Below are 16,427 nucleotides of genomic sequence, written 5' to 3' on the forward strand. Positions count from 1 at the left end.
TATATATATATATATATATATATATATATATATATATATATATATATGATTTATTTTTATTTTATGTGTATTGGTGTTTTGCCTGCATGTATATCTATTCAAGGGTGTCAGAAGCCCTGGAACTGGAGTTATAGACAGTGTGAGTTTTCATGTGGGTGCTGGGACTCGAACCCCAGTCCCCTAGACAAGCAGCCAGTGTTCTTGATCACTGAGCCATCTCTCCAGGCCCAGTTTAGTTTTCTTAATAGAATAAACAATGTTTTGCCTTTCTGGTTTTGAGACAGGATCTCACTATGAAGACCTACCTGGTCTGGTGCTGGGATCAAATGCATGTATACCATGCCCAGTTTAAACCTGATTTTTTTGTTGGTTGGTTGGTTGGTTGGTTGGTTTTGTTTGGTTTGGTTTGGTTTTTGTTTTTCCAAGACAGGGCTTTTCCAAGGCTTGGCTGCCTTGGAACTCAGCAGGCTGGCCTTAAACTCAGATATCCTATCTCTGTCTCCTACCCAGCTTAAACCTGATTTTTAAACAAGCCAGATGGTAGTGGCAGGGCATGCCTTTAATTTCAGCACTCAGAAGCAGAAATAGGCTGATCTCTTGAGTTTGAGGCCAGCCTGGTCTACATAGTGAGTTCCAGGACAGCCAAGGCTACACAACTGTCTCAAAAGAGAAAAAAACAAAAAAGAAAAAAAGAGGAAAGGAAAGGGAAGGAAGGGAGGGAGGGAGGGAGGGAGGGAGGAAGGAAGGAAGGAAGGAAAGAAAGAAAGAAAGAAAGAAAGAAAGAAAGAAAGAAAGAAAGAAAGAAAGAAAGAAACAAACAAACAAACAAACAAACAAACAAACATAGTTTCCCCTTGGGAGGGAACCCTTTCCTTTTTCTACTCTAGCTCTATCTAGGCTTTCCATGAAAATGTAAATGGGTCACTTAGGGCAAGACTTACAGAGTACAGGCCCCAGTTTCCACAGAGGACAGAAGCCTGCAGCCCTTTGCATCTGTGGGTTGGGAAAGTGTGCTGTGAGTCAGACCAGGGTGGTCCGTTTCTCCAGAGGTGACCAGGCTGGAACCGGAGGCGTTCTTCCCCTCAGCAGCTCCTCTTCCTGCCTGCCTCAGCCCATGGTGTCCACATGCTGTCCCTGCCTGCCTTCCCCAGGTATATGGTGGATGCTGCGGACCAGGAGAAGATCGAGGCCTCCAAGAATGAGCTCCACAACCTGTTAGACAAGCCACAGCTACAAGGCATCCCGGTCAGCTGGTGATGGAGCGGGTGGGAGAGGGATCTGGCAAGAAAAAGCTCCGTGCAGGGGTGCCCTTGTCCTAACCTTTTTGGCTTCCCTCCTGTATAGGTCTTAGTTCTTGGTAACAAGCGAGATCTCGCAGGAGCCCTAGATGAGAAGGAGCTGATTGAGAAAATGTGAGCTGAGTGGCCTTTCTTTGTGTGCTTCCGCTCCCCAAATTCCCCAGCTGCCTAACACTTCTTGGGCAGGGCTTGTTGTTATTCTCAGTATTCACCACATGATGGCAGCAGAACACATCGTTCCGGGAGCCTCGCCCTCCTGCTTTAGCCCTTTGACCAAGAAAAAGACCCTGCCCTCCCCTGCCCATACCCCTTGCAGACTCTGCTCTGGTCTCCCCCGCAGGAATCTGTCTGCTATTCAGGACCGAGAGATCTGCTGCTACTCCATCTCCTGCAAAGAGAAGGACAACATAGGTGCGTGGCTTTGCGAGGTTGTTGGCACTCTCCCAGCAGTGGCTGTGCAGAAGGGAGGGGAGACATACTTCTGATGTGGTCGCATGGGACTCTGGAGAGTTCCTACCCGACTACTTTAGTCCTTGGGAGCAGTGGGCAGCTAGGAAGCCCCTGCTCTGCCCCTCTTCACCTCTGGGAAGGCCCTTCCTTTTTGTCTTTCCCATCATTAGCTTGGGGCTGTTGTGGGTCACAGCTCTAGGCTTGATCCCTGGCTGCAGTTACAGGAACCTACATTAACAGTTTATACCTCCCGGGTCTTCTCTGCTGCCGCAGAATGGCCCGCACACAGGAAGACCTTACAACGTTCTCTCTTGTCTCCACTCAGATATCACCCTACAGTGGCTTATTCAACACTCAAAGTCACGGAGAAGCTGAGACTGTGGCTCTTCTTCGGACCAGGGACCACAGGCACCTAACCTGAAGCCGAGCTCCCCGCCCGCCCTGTTGTCTCCCCCTAACCCTCTCCTCTTTACCTAGTGTGGGGAGGACCCTCTGGGCTCCTAGAGTCCCATTCTGCTGAGGTTTCAACTCCTGTTTTTATTGTAAAATAATTGCCCCCCCAATCTGGTCCCCTAACCTCTCTCCCTTGCTCTCTTTGTCCTTTCAGCCAGCCCCCCTTCCCTCCCCTCGCCATAGCCCTGCCCCACAACCCCTGTCCTTACTTCCTGCCCCACCCTTTTTCTTCCCTTTTCAACAGTTATTGTCCTGTGTGTACAGTATATATATGTATATATATTTTAATTTTTTAATTTAAGCAAAGACTAAGATCAACCATTTGATGCTGCAGGGGCCAATTAGGACCTGGGAGGGACAAACTGGAAAGGCGGGAAGAGATGCAGGGTCAGGGTCAACTTGGGGCAAATTCAGATGCAAAAAAGAGGAGGCTGACACTTGGGACAGGCACCGGCCTGGCCACTGGTGGTTGTCCCCATGTCCTGTAAAGTGTTTCTGTCTCCCAATATAGGGCCTGAATGGTCAGGCTGGCTGGCACCTCCTTTTCTGTCCCCAGCCTTGGTAGGACCCCAGGCCTAAGGAGGAATGCCATCCCAGTGATCCCCACCCTCACTGCTCCTGGCCCCAGCTCCTGCCCCTACCCAGGGCCCCCACCTCCACGGCCCATCTCATTTTCTGTTCTCATTTCATAGTTGTACGAGGAGAGAACTCAGCATGGGGGGGTTGGTTCTTTGGTTTTATTCGTTTGTTTGTTTAACTTAATAATTTGTAAAGTGATGTTCTTCCTTTTTACACTTTTCAGCTCATATTTAACCTCTGTTTGGAAAATGATTCTTGTTAACTGTACTTTTTTTTTTTTTTTTTTTTGCCTCCTAATAATGACAACAATAAATTACCAATTTTGTGTTGGGGGTGTGTGTGGTGCCAGTTGTTTTCCATGGATGTCCCTGGCCAGCAGACCTGCAGGGACGCCAGCACCCCCTCACACAGGGTGGCCACACCCACAGGGAACTCGTGCTCACACTGGAGACACAATGGCCTGTCACAAAGCAGCCTCCCACACGTGTGTCTGGGCCCTGTGTTGCCTGCTGCTCATTCCCCTCAGTCTCATGTAGGCTGGCAGCTGCCAAGTGGTACTAAACAGGTCTATTAGAGGAGCTGCCCAGACCCAGGCCATGAATCGCTGTTTCTTCGAAGCCGCTTCAGTCCGAGGCCCCTGTCCATGCCACGCCTGCTTGTTCCTCCCTGTGGCCAAAGCTGAGCCAGAACCAGAATTCTGCCTCCACCTCCCCACTCCCAGTCCTCGCCAGGAAGAAATCAAATGTTCTCCAAGGGTGTATTGGACCTGCAGTTCGTCCTTTGTTACCCTTAGTGTCCGTGCTACTGGTCTCTTGGAAAGGGCCCAACCATTACTCTGTGAATAGAAATCCTACCCTGCCTGTCTAGCCTGAGCCTACAACCACTCGCCTGTGGGCCCTTCTCGGTTCAGCGAGAACCCAGGGTATCTAGTTTATACTAACCCCGTCTCGGACCCCCACCCACTGTTGTCCAGCCTTCCCCTTCAGCATGGCCAACACAGACTGGAATAGTCTCCTGTAGAAAGCCCCAACCTTTTTCCACCCTGCCTTTGCAGAAAGAAGCAGCCACTTTGTTTGTTTGGCTGGTTGGTTGGTTGGTTTTGTTTTTTGAGACAGGGTTTCTCTGTGTAACCTTGGCTGTCCTGGACTCACTTTGTAGACCAGACTGGCTTGGAACTCACAGAGATCCGCCTGCCTCTGCCTCCCCAGAGGTGGTATGAAAGGTGTGTGCCACCATGCCTGGCCTAGAAGCAGCCACATTTGTCCTTAGTCTGACTTGGGCTAGACCACCATCCAGCCATAAATATACCAGCCTTAAAGGGGATTTCCTCTTTCTGGGGGAATTTGAAGAAAGGGATTTAGCTCAATGGCAGGGCACTGATCTGTCAGGCAATAGACCAGACCCTGCCTTCCATTGACTTCGTGAGGAAAAAAGGTTTGAGGAAAACCTGGATGGAGTTTGCTACCAGCTAACTAATTCTCAGCTTTCCAACCCTTTATAAGTGTAAGAGGTGCCCCTCGGTTGAGAAGGGTTCTAGGCCCAGGCAGTGTCTCCTGCCCCGCTCACTGCATGGTGCTGGGTGTCACCTGTGCCTGTATCTGGGAGAGGAAATGTTTCAACGCTGAGCTGCCTCTCAGTCCTCTGTTCTCCAGATGAGAGAAAATGAGACAATTATCAGTGCATGCAAAACACATGCCCTGCACAGAGAATTCAAGCAACAGGTATGAAGCTGAGCCTAAGCAACCTGTTCCTTGGCTGCAGAACAAACCATGTATAGCATGTATATAAACCATCATGTTTGGGTCCTCTGATGCCAAAACTGGATGGGTTAGTACCTGGCCGAGGGTCTGGAGAGGTGGCTCAGAGTTTAAGAGCATATATTGCTCCTTCAGAGGATACAGGTTTGGTTCCTAGGACCTATGTCAGGCTGCTCCAAAAGGATCTAACACTTCTGACGTCTGCAGGCACTGTACCCATGCAACAATCCTGTACAGATACATACACACATGCACATAATTAAAAATGATAAAGAAGAGTATTAAAAAATACCTAGCCAAGTCTACTCCATATCGCTAGAGATTTGAATTCCAAGGCATAGTCTTATGCTACACCCACCAGATGCTTAACCCACCATATCCCAACCCCCTTTCTAACAATGGAGCTGGATTGTTAGGGCCTTGAGCATGCGAGGCAAACAGTTTACCACTGAGCCACTCCCTAACACTCTGGCCTCACTTAATGACCATAGGCCTCCGTGAAGGAGAGAGTGTCCATTTCCCAGAGTGGGAGGCTGAGGCTGAATTTCAAGAAGGTATACTCAGGACCCAGGATAGAGCTGAGACAGAATGAAGATAACCCATGGCGAAATGTCAGGATACCCCACCCCTGGCATCAGTCTCTGAGGACAGGTCCCCTACTGTGAATGACAGCATCTCTTTCCGAGCATCACAGCTCAAATCCACTGCCCACCCTTGAGCTAGCCACCACCCCCAACCAAAGTCTGGGACCCCTGAGCAACAAATCCCACATTGTTCCCTAGCTGGCTCCAGCTGGAGGGACAGTGGCACTTTCCCAAGGCTGGCCGGCCTACTGGCTAGCTTTGCAAGCCATTCACGTTGGCAGGCTTGGAAGGTGGCAGCAGAGTGGGGTCTAGGAGCCACCATCTCTCCCCTTTCAGCTCTGGGCCAGCCAGCAGGCAGGAGGGAGGTCCAGAGTGTGCCCTTTGTGGAAGAGGCCACCAAACAGGATGCGCCGAAGCCACCCCCACCCACCCCCTCAGCTTCCATCCTCAGTCCTTTCCCTGGCCCTGACTTCACCTCAGTTCACCCAGCCTACTTCCTCCTCCCTGAGGAGCTCACAGGACTGGGGTGGGGATGGGGGTGAAGAAAGCACACCCTTGCCAGCTCTGTTCTGAGACATGGACCCACCTCTGCTCCCTGTGCGCTACCCCCACACGAAGTTCCTAAAGACAAAGCTGGAGACTGGTCACTGTAGCAACAGGTCTGCCGAGAAGTGGGTGGGTGTCATTCTCCAGCACAAAGGGTGTGCGTATGGCAGCTCCATCACTTAGCAACAGCCTCCCTCTCTCTTGGCCAGCATCACTGGCCCCCGGGGGTGGGGGCGGGGCAGGGGGGATGCCAGGGATGGAGAACAAGGCTGTTCAGATTCCAAGTGCTAGGGAGGGAGACTTGGGCACTGGGAGGGCCAAGGCCCAGGGTGACTAAGGAAAGAAGATTGGAGCTGGGCTGCTCATGACACTATGCCCTTGAGGACCTGTGCTGGTAGAGGTTCTAGGTTGGCCTGATGAGCAAGAGTCTTTATAGAACCCAGACCTGAGCTCCAGCTGAAGGTGGCTCCAGAGAAAGTTGGGCATATGGGAAAGGATGGCTATTGGTCCAGGCTGAGCTTTGTTTCTGGCTGACAGCCCAGCAGAGGAGGGGTCTTCTGGAAGCACCTCAGGGGTACTGGAGGAAATGACTTCAAGGGCAGGAACCAGTAGAAGCTAGTGGCTCTGCTGGAACATACTGGAACCCTGCTGGGAAGGGTGATATGGCAGGGGGCAGTGGGGGCCATGGGGGCAGGCAGCTGGGCCATCTAAGAGCCAAACAGTCCATTCTAAGAAACTGAACAAGAGCCACTGTTAGAGTGAGGGAGGCCGAGAAGCTCTGTGGCTCACGAAAGGAAGGCCTCTGGACTTCCTCAAATGGGGGCTTTGTGGAGAGGGTGAATGGAGGTGGGGGAGGGGGAGCTCCAGAGACAAGTGGGCTGACTTCCCAGGGGCATCTGGGTTTAGCTCTGGATAAGGGTTTAGTCCCTTGTTCCCAAAGCCTCTTCTCCTTGTCCTATAAAAGCTGTAACATTCTTGGAACCTCTCCCCCATGGCAGAACAACAACTCTGGGCCCAGGCTAAGGGGACTGCGCAGCACCAGAAAAGGCTCAGCCACGTCGAGGCACTGTCATTCATGAACAAGTTCAGTGGGCACAGGCTTGTGGTACCTACTTTATTGTTTTTCCAGAATGGCCTTCTACAGGAGAGCACCTAACAGGAGGCAGGGGTTGGACAATGCAACTCAGGTACCTCAGAGAGTGGAAGACAGAAGGCAGAACCCTCTGGGAAAAAGGAAGGGACATCCAGGGCTAAGACAGACCCACCTTAGGGAATGGAGTATTGACCCTGGTTAGGTTGTGTCCCCCCCCCCCAGAAGTCCCTGGTCCAGAATGGGGGTCCAAGTGTGAGTAGAGAACTGATGCTTAGAGAGGGGCTTAGCCAACCTATAGTCACATTCCAAGACCAAGGGGAAGGCAGGCCAAGGGCCAAGCCTTGGCTCTGGGAAACCCAGATTAAGATTTCAACTCTGATGACCTACACAGATCTCCACCTGCAAATGGGAAGGGCAAGGCTGGCAGGTCCCTCAGAGCAAAAGAATGGCGTTGTTGGCACTTGGGGCTTTGAAAGGCTCAAACTCTGACAAAATGAGCCAAGTCCATCTCTAAACAGCAAGATGAGAGGTCGAAGTGAGACCTGTGGGAAAGAATCAGCAGACTGTCTTGCTTTCGGATGGCAACCCTGCCCACCTGCTCAGCACCTGCTCCCCTGCCCACCTGCTCCCCTGCCTACCTGCTCGGCACCCACTCCCGTGCCCCCATAGACTCAGCAAGGTGTGCCCAGGGGCAGGAGCGGGGGTGACTCCCTGGGCTTGTGGAAGTAGATGGAGGAGGACACTTGGGTCTTACGCTTGCTGTCCACGCTGACTGTGGCCGAGGAGTCCGAGGCCCCACCACACTCCTCGCAGCAGCAGCAGCAGCAGCAATCCAGAAAGGCCTGGCCCAGTGGCCTGCAGATGCACAGGAGGAGCACGGGGGTAATGGCTCCCTTGAAGAAGGTGGAGAACTGGTTGATGAGGCCCAGGAGGTCCAGGGTCTGTCGAGTGAGCTCAGTGGAGAGGTAGGCCACCACAACATTGCAGACGTTCTCGGGGAGCGTACAGAAAGCGTAGACCACAGTCAGGCCCACCACAGTGCTGTTGAGCTGGCTCTCACACTGCTCATGCTTGCCTGCCCTACACTCAGGCTTCCTGCCTGGTGGGCCCCGCACCCGCCATGTCACCAGCTGACAGGTGACAGTGAAGAGAATGGGCAGACAGAAGTAGCAACCGAAATACCACCACATGCGAGCATTCTGGTACGTCATCACCAGTGAGTAGAGGGATTCAGGTAGGTTGGATGAAGGCTTCATGATACATGAGTCTACAGTTCCCATGGTGGAAGCAGGCTCCTGCGACAGCTGCCACAGCAGGAGTTCTGGCATAGCCAGCATCATGGAGCCCACCCAGATGACAGCCAGTTTAGCCAGGATTGATTGGCACCGCTCAATGGGCCTCACCTTTGGAAGGGTGCTGGTGGCCACATGGAAGCGGTCTATGCCCAGGGCACAGAGACTAAAGGTCGTGACTCCCAGGGAGGAGACCTGTGAACAAGGATGTAGAAGAGAGAAGACGAGGTGCTCAGTTGAACGTTTATTGGGGCAAAGAAGTCCTGCTTCAGGCTGAAGAGGAATGTGAGTTGCACAGGAACAGAGGGTGGTAGCAGTGAGAAAGGCTGCTATCAGTGAAGCTTTTTCTACCCTTCGGGCATTCCCTATACATCATGAATTCTCAGTTGTGTCCCTGTGCAGTGTCAGTACACACTTGTAATCCCAGCACTCCAATCAACCATCATACAGAAGAAATGTAAGCATAGGCAGAAAAAGTTTCTCGTCCACAATCACACAGCTGATGAATGGTAAAACTGAGGGAGGTTTTCACCGAGGGAGGTAAAACTGAGGTAACTACTTCCCAAATTAGGGTAAGCTAAACCTGCCTCCCACAGACCCACATGTCCCTCAGACACTGAGATTCACCTCTAAGGAAGAGCCATGACAAAGACATAGAAACCTTGGGCTTAGTCTGGGTGTGATGGTGTGTGCTTGTAATTCTAGAACTTGAGAGACAGAGACAAGAGGATCAGGAGTACAAGGCCAACCTTGGCCATACAAAAAGTTCAAGGCTAGCCTGGGATATCTGAGACTCTGTCTCAAAACGGAAGGATGGAAAGAAAGGAGGGAGGGAGGGAAAGAATGAAAGGGCACTGAAAGAATGAAGGTGAAAAAAAAAAGAATGAAGGTGGTGGTAGCATACGCCTTTAATCTCAGCTCTCGAGAGGCAGAGACAGGTGGATCTCTGGGTTCAAGGCCAGCCTGGTCTACAGAGTGAGTTCCAGGACAGCCAAGGCTATGCAGAGAAACCCTGTCTCTTGGGGGGGAAGGGCGGAAAAGAGTGAATGAACAAATTATTTTTTTAATTTATTTTTGCAGGTCATTTTACTTCTTACACCTTCTTATGTGAGACCATTGAGTTAAGTGCCAGGGACTGCAGCCAGCTCTCAGATGTTTTCATCCTGCTCGCCGTTGTCCTAAGCAGTCCAACATCATGGGGAGCAGCCCCTGGAGAGCATGCCCCTGGAGCCCACCATCTCCATGCTCTGTTCATCAAGCAGCACATAGGAAAATCGCCCATTGAGCCAAGAGGAAGAAGCCAGAGCACAGGGAAGGAAGTGCCAACTAGCCTGAAAGGAGAGGCCTCCTGAGCTGCAAGCTGCCGGCCTCACTGGGGGTTTGTGCCCCCTCCGCCTCTTGCTTCAATTCTTCCCCTCTCTGGCTGGGGCAACACAATCCTGGCTTATTTGCCCTGCACTACCACCAAGTGTCCTTTGTAAGAACCCCAACCCCCTCTCTTGGCAGGGGAGCCCAGGCCTATAGAGGAGGGGCCGCAGCCTCCAGCAAAACAGCATTCTCTCTCTGTCTTGTACAAGGGGCCAGCCTGGGCCTTCCCTACAGGAGAGTTCTGGGCAATGCAGAGGCTTAAGGCCACATGTAAGAGCTCCAGGGTATTTGCCTTCTCCCCTCTTCTCCTTAAACCACCGTAGCCTAAATTAACTCTAAGTGCTCCATGGACACTGCTCATCTTAATCCTTCAAGAACTGGGACTATCCAAGGCTAGTGAGTGACACAGGCCTGTAATCCTAGTACTCTGGAGGTAGAAGGAGGAGGATCAGTTGGTCAAGGTCATCCTCCATTTCATAGTGAATTTTGGCCCAGTGGGAGCAATGGGAGGAAGGAAGGAAGGAAGGAAGGAAGGAAGGAAGGAAGGAAGGAAGGAAGGAAGGAAGGAAGGAAAGAAGGGAAAATTTGGGGTTAAACTGAGTGTGATGGCTCATGCCTGTCATCCCAGCACTGGGGAAACTGAGACTGGACAATTAGGGGTTCAAGGTCATCTTTGGCAACATAGCAAATTTGAGGCCAGCCCAGGTTACACAAGATCTTATCTAAAAATAAAATTAATGACAAAAATAATAAATAGGGGTTGGCTGCTGAACATGGCTATTCAGCCCTACAAAACCTCACCTAATTGGGTGGCTAAGGCAAAAGACTCAAAACTTCAAGGCCCGCCTACACTGCAGAGTGAGTTCAAGTCCAGCCTGAGCAGCTTTGTCAGAACCTGTTTCAAAATTAGTAAGAAGAGAACTGAAGTATAGCTCAGTAGTGGGAGTGAGGTGGGGTACTGACCTAGCACATATAAGGCCTTAAGTTCAATCCCCACTGCTTAAAGCGGGGGAAGACACTGAGGCTGGAGATATAGCCAGCAGGAGAATGCTATGTGAAAAGCTCTGGGTTCAACCCCAAGTATTGCCAAGATAGATAGTAGATAGATAGATAGATAGATAGATAGATAGATAGATAGATAGATAGATAGATAGATGGCTTGGCATGATGGCACATTCCTACAGTACCAGTGCTTTAGAGGTAGAAGCCTGCCATTAGCTTGAGTCTGGGCTACCAGGTCAGCCAGGGTTAGTGGAAGACCCTACCTCAAAACAACAGCAACAATAGCAAAAAGCTTTGGGACTTGAAGTATACGTGTTTAACATGTATGAAGTCCTAGGTTTATCCCCAACTCATTCGGACAGTTATCATCCTAGATGAGAACTCCAAGGTTTGGGCAGGCTGAATAACTTACCAAGATCCCTTGGCCAGCAGTGGTCAAAGAGCCCAGTTTCTAATATAATCTGTCCAATTCCAAACCAGTGTGCTGGCCCAGCAGAGTGGTGCACTTATTCCCAAACTCAGGAGATGGAGGCAGGAAGAAGATATCATGAGGCCAACCTGGTTTACATGGTAAGTTCCAGCGCTACCTGGTGAGTCCCTATTTAAAACAAAACAACACAACACAACACACACACACACACACACACACACACACACAGTTTGTGTGCCTAACCACTTAGCTCACCTGGCAGTGAGTACCAGATTTCAGGTAAGATGTAAAAACCAAAATCAGACATGGTGGCTCACATTTTTAATGCTATCACTCAGGAGGCAGAGACAGGTGGACCTCAGTGAGTTTGAGGCTAGCCTGGGCTTCACTCAGTGAGTTCTAGACAGAGAAGGGCCACATAATGAGATGGTCCATCAAGCAACAAGATGCAAAGGTCATGTTGAACTGTAGAGTCACTCTTAAACTGGGAGACCTTTGGATCACCAAATAGGTGGTCTCCGTGGGTTAGAGGTACAGGGAAGAATCATTTCAACTGCTAAGCCTCAGACAGTGACTAAGCTTGAAATAATCACTAACATACAGCACCCTGAGGATTTGACTTGTGTCAAACGCCTGGTCCTAATTCTAGCTCATGCAGAGGTCCTTGTTCCCTCATTATCCCCACTATAGCCAAGATTTATTTATTTTTAAATGTGTTTTTAAATATGCCTATGGCCCTAGCACTTAGGAAGGCAGAGGCAGGAGGATCTCTGTGAGTTCTAGTCCAGCCTATTCTACAAAGTGAGTGAGGATACCCAAGACTACACAGAGAAACCTTATCTCAGAAAACCAAAAGAAAAGAGAGAGAGAGAGAGAGAGAGAGAGAGAGAGAAATTTTAAAAGCAAGAACTAAAGAATAAAAATAAAAGAAAGTTGCTTACTGTTTTGTGCTATCACAAAAAAAAAAGAGTCTTCACACGTGGGTAGATATGTGCAATAATTTGATTAAGCTGTCTTCTTGTGGACTACACAGTCATTCTTACCCACGTGTTTAAATGGAAATCCCCATTCAGGGTGCTCAGTGCTACATTTTAGAATGGTAGAGCAGGCTTTGATCACCTCCCCCTAGTGAGGTGGACTTACTAGGACACAAAGAAGAGGATCCAGACAGTCTTTATGAGACCTGATAGGGTAGGGTCAGATAGCAGGGGAGGAAGACTTCTCCTATCAGTGGACTAAAGGAGAGACATGGGGGTGGGGGCGAGTGGGAGGGAAAGTGGGACTGGGAGGAGATGAGGGAGGGGGCTACAGCTGGGATAAAAGGTGAATAAATTGTAATAAATAATAATAATAAGGAAAAACATTAAAAAAAAAAAAAAGAACTGTAGAGCAGGCCAGCTAGAAGGTCCATCTGGTCTACCCTCCATGCCTACTAGCTAAGGAAACAGGGAAGAGATGGAATTTGTCCACTGACAAGGAAAATACAGTGTCAGAGCTAAACCTAGTGTTTCTATAAGTACCCAGAAGTGTGGCTTGTCTTTTAGGGAGGCCTTAGGAGAGTAAAGGAAATGACCTTGAAGGTGACAATAATCTCATTCAGAAAGGGAAGAAGAGCCTGTCCTAGTGTTTGAGTGAACAATGACTCAACCTGGGGTGTTGGTAGTAAACTAGGGTCCTCCTTGGGTACTGCTAGGTTGTCAGGTTCAGAAGGATTAAAAAGAGGAACCACGCCAGAAGGTTGCGACACACCCCTTTTATCCCAGTACTCAGCAGGTGGATATTTGTGAGTTTGAAGCCAACCTGGTCAATAGAGTGAGTTCCAGGGCAGCCAGGGCTACACACAGAGAAAACATGTCTCAAACCAAAACAAAATAAAACAAAAAACAAAATAAGACCCAAAATGAGAAAGGGACTGGGGAAGGGGTTATCGGGGGTGGGGGGTGGAACCATCAGAGACAGACAGCTCAGAATCTAGAGAAAAGGGTGAGTCCTCTGTGCCGTTACTCCTAAAGCAGAAAAGCAAGTTGGTCTCAAGCCAGTGGTCTTGCACATCTGCCTGTTCACCTGGCCTGATGTGCTTTCTTGAGAGCTACCAGGAGCCAATACTGAGTTTGTCTCCTTCCCCAATGACACAGAGAAAAATACTTGAGTGGGAACGACAGAGCGCTGGGATTATACACACCCACAGATCTGCTCTCAGGGTTTCTGCAGAGACTGGAGCCCCGTCCCTGACCTACAAGTGGGCTATAGAAAGACATACTCACCTCCATGAAGGGCACAGCCCGGCAAGAAACATCCCCGAGGAGCCTCTGCTTGGTGATCTCGTTGAAGATGACAATTGGGAGGCAGAAGAAGAGGACCAAGAAATCCCAGAGAGCCAGGCTGGCAAGGATAGAGTTCCAGGCACTCTTCAAGTAGTAGCTGTGCCACACAATGCACATGACAGACAGATTGCCTACGATACCCACAGCAAACACCACCAGCGCCAGGAGCATGACAGCGTAGGCACTGTAGGAGCTCTCAGTCACCGGATACAGGGGGTTCTGAATCTGCAGCCTTTGACTTGGTGTCCCAGTTAGGTTGGCCCTCAGCTCTTGCCCACTACCTCGGGTGGTTCCATCCTTGTCTGGGTTGGGGCTAGCTGCCACCAGAGGTGTGGTGGGCTGCAGGCCAGAAGGATGGATGGGCCTGGGGTACTCAGCCCACTCCTCAGGTACATAGTGTTGTACCTCCTTGGGCCCCTCGTCCTTGGTGTCTCTTCGGGGTCGACTCCGCTGCTCCTGGACCTTGGCTCTGTGCCCACCCAAAGACAAGGTGGCAGCCCCAGGGACCTCACTCAGCACCACAGCCAACACTACAGCAAAAGAGATAGCCAGGGGCCACAGACACCTCATGGCCGGGAGAGCAGGGCGCAGCTGCTTCAGAGAGGTGAGGGCAAAGGACCTAAGGGCTGAGTGGAATTAAGAGAGGCAGCTGGCAGCTGGGTCCGCCTCCAGTCAGGCGTCTGGAATAGCTGGCCCTTCCTCCCATCCTGTTGGCCATAGTCTGGCCAGGGCCCTCTGCTGGACACTAAAGCAGTCTGTGTTGCCCTCATACATCACATTCTCCATCACACCCCTTCTTAGGCTCTAAGACCACAGCAGGACAGACTGAACAGCCCTCAGTGGGACCTGCTCCAATCACTGAGACCAGGGAGTGAGGTTTGCTAAGTGATGTAGAGGCAGACTATAACTGGAACAAAGGTCTCCCAATTCTAAGGCAATTCCTACATTCAAAACAAAATGATAGGCCAGGAATGGTGGCTACTGCCTATAATCCCAGAACCTTGGGTGGTTAAGGCAGGAGGACAGAGTTCAAGGTCAGCTTGGGCTACATAGTAAGATCTTGGATTTTTTTTTTGGTTCTAAAACAATTGCCAAGATCAAAACTCGAGTTATAATATTTGTTGCAAGTATTAGATGCTTAGTTAGGTGTGCCACTCAACTGTTTTGTTTTGTTTGAGGGGGCAGGGTTTCTCTGTGTAGCCCTGGCTGCCCTGGAACCCACTCTATAAACCAGGCTAGCCTTGAACTCTGAGATTCACCTGCCTCTGCCTCCTGGGTGCTGGGATTAAAGGTGTGTGCCACCATTGTCCACCATCTGGGTTCTTGATGGTTCTTAATGTGTTTGGGGAGGGGAGGGCTTATTGTGATCCATTTCCTCGACTCAAAATATGAGGTTTGTGGTAACGTTAGTGACTACGTAGTTGACGCAAGGTAGAACCAGGCTCAAAACATGAATCTGACTCCATAGCCTTTTAACTCGATGCTGATCTCAACAGGCAAGAGCCCAGTCCTTGCCTCCTAGCCACACAAACTCCAAAAGGAAAGCAGAAATAAGCAAATTTTAAACACCACACTCTAGGATGAGGTGGTAATTAGTGGTAATATTTACCTAGCATGTTTGAGGCCCTGGGTTCCATCCCCAGCACTGGAACCACAATAAAATATAAACAAAAAATGAAATAAAATCATGAAGGTGGACCAGGCAGTGATGATATGTGCCTTTAATCCTAGCACTCAGGGAGGCAGAGGCAGGTGGATCTCTGTGAGTTCAAGGCTCGCCTGGTCTACAGAGCAAGTTCCAGGACAGCCAGGGCTAAAACAGAGAAACCCTGTCTCAGAAAAAAAAAAAAAAATCATGGAAGTGTAGTCAAAAGTGCAAAAGACCAGGACCATTCAATGCAGAAAGGAGATAAATATGTGAACTAATAATTACACCTCAACATGACAGATGCTGTGAAAGGCAGGGTAGAGGTGCAAGGGAGGAGCCTGGCGCTGTCTGGAAGGTTGTAAGATGTAAGTAAGGGTCTCAGGAGAAAAACAGAAGGAGGAGGAGACAGAAAGAGATAGAGTGTCCATCCTTTGCTGAGGAGTCTTGAGGAGCTGCCAGAGGGCTGTCTAAAGTCTGGCATATCAGCCAGAAACAGCTTCATCACCACCACGACCCAAACTATGTCATCGGAGAGAGGAAGCTGGGACCCCACATCCTGTGTCCTCAGGAAACTTTTAAAAAAGTGTCAAGACTCCACCCTGAGCATTGCATGCCCCTCTATGCTCAGAACCAGGCTCTTCTAATCCTCTCGGAGAACCTCTGCAAGGACCTGTCTCAGACCCACTCTGGCCTTTTTGTCTCTCCAACTCCAAGCACATTAAGCTGCAGTCCTTGCAATCCTCCACCTTCTTTCTGCCTCATGCTGTAGCTAGCTGGGTCAAGAGGGGCCATCATCGTGTGTACTGAGCCTTCCCTGAGTACTAGCCGCTGTCCTAAATACTCATAATGACTAACTAGTCTTTACTTCATTCTAGAGGCTCAGAGAGAGAAAGAAGCCTGCTCATGGACACACAGCTAGTGAGCAACTGCAGAGGTCCAAAGGAAGGTTTATCTGACTCCAGCCCTCAAACCCTCACATGTTCCTTTGTGGTTTGCAGGGCTCTAGCAGTGAAGAGCTCAGAGATGACATAAACGGATCCTCTTACTTTTCAGAAGCACAACCTGAAGACCTGAGAGGTCAAGTCCTAAGGCAACAGACTCAGCAATCGCATCTACTGTGGGATCCTTGGTTGTTTCCCAGGCAGCTGCCAGAACTATTTACATCAGTGCTTCTCAACCTTTGGCTCACAACCCCTTTGGGGGTCAAATGACCCTTTCACGGGAGTCACCTACGGCCACCAGCCAAACACAGATATTTACATTACAATTCGTAACAGTAGCAAAATTACAGTTAGGAAGTAGCATGAGGAAGTGTATTCAAGGGCCTCTGCGTTGGGAAGGCTGAGGACCACTGCTCTAGATCTTAGCACAGGGCCGAACGAAGCAGCTCTTAGGCCTCGGCTTTGCTTTCATCCTCACACACATAGCCCACCCTCCTTCAGATTGTGCTTGCACATACTAGACACTCAGCGAACCTTGAGGAACTTCGAGATAGCTCGGTCGTCCCAGCACCACATACAAAGCCCGGTGTGTTGAGGACTAGAAAGGTGGGTCAATGGTTAAGAACACTGTTGCTCTCGCAAAGGACCTGGGTTTAATTCCC

The 16,427-nt window shown here is 50.1% G+C and overlaps 2 protein-coding genes across 4 annotated transcripts in view; one reads left to right on the plus strand and one right to left on the minus strand.

The window, feature by feature from the left end:
• Positions 1-3,117, plus strand: part of Arl8a (ADP ribosylation factor like GTPase 8A) — a 10,033-nt gene extending 6,916 nt beyond the window's left edge. The window contains exons 4-7 of the mRNA XM_055598178.1: positions 1,152-1,245; positions 1,345-1,412; positions 1,639-1,709; positions 2,074-3,117. Of these exons, the coding sequence (XP_055454153.1) occupies positions 1,152-1,245; positions 1,345-1,412; positions 1,639-1,709; positions 2,074-2,123 (283 nt within the window). The 3' untranslated portion in view covers positions 2,124-3,117. The remainder of the gene's footprint in view (positions 1-1,151; positions 1,246-1,344; positions 1,413-1,638; positions 1,710-2,073) is intronic.
• A 3,650-nt stretch (positions 3,118-6,767) lies between these two features.
• Gpr37l1 (G protein-coupled receptor 37 like 1) lies at positions 6,768-13,847 on the minus strand. 3 transcript variants are annotated; one of them, XM_055598133.1, is made up of 3 exons: positions 13,117-13,847; positions 7,515-8,247; positions 6,768-7,302 (listed from the first exon to the last, which is right to left on the minus strand). In XM_055598133.1, the coding sequence occupies exons 1-3, from the start codon at positions 13,744-13,746 to the stop codon at positions 7,271-7,273; spliced, it is 1,395 nt and encodes a 464-aa protein (XP_055454108.1). In that variant the 5' UTR covers positions 13,747-13,847; the 3' UTR covers positions 6,768-7,270. The 3 variants fall into 3 exon arrangements, with proteins under 3 accessions (XP_055454108.1, XP_055454107.1, XP_055454106.1); XM_055598132.1 differs by having other exon boundaries at positions 7,399-8,247; XM_055598131.1 differs by having other exon boundaries at positions 6,768-8,247.
• Positions 13,848-16,427: the final 2,580 nt, after the last annotated feature.

This window comes from Psammomys obesus, unplaced genomic scaffold, assembly GCF_907164565.1.
Source record: "Psammomys obesus unplaced genomic scaffold, mPsaObe1.curated_primary_1811, whole genome shotgun sequence".
NCBI lineage: Eukaryota > Metazoa > Chordata > Mammalia > Rodentia > Muridae > Psammomys > Psammomys obesus.

Excerpts from the sequence above, each read along its gene's own strand:
- Gpr37l1 (XM_055598132.1), bottom strand. The coding sequence starts at position 13,746 with ATGAGGTGTCTGTGGCCCCTGGCTATCTCTTTTGCTGTAGTGTTGGCT. Across the intron at positions 8,248-13,116 it reads GGGCTGTGCCCTTCATGGAG|GTCTCCTCCCTGGGAGTCAC; the intron begins GTGAGTATGTCT and ends CCTTGTTCACAG.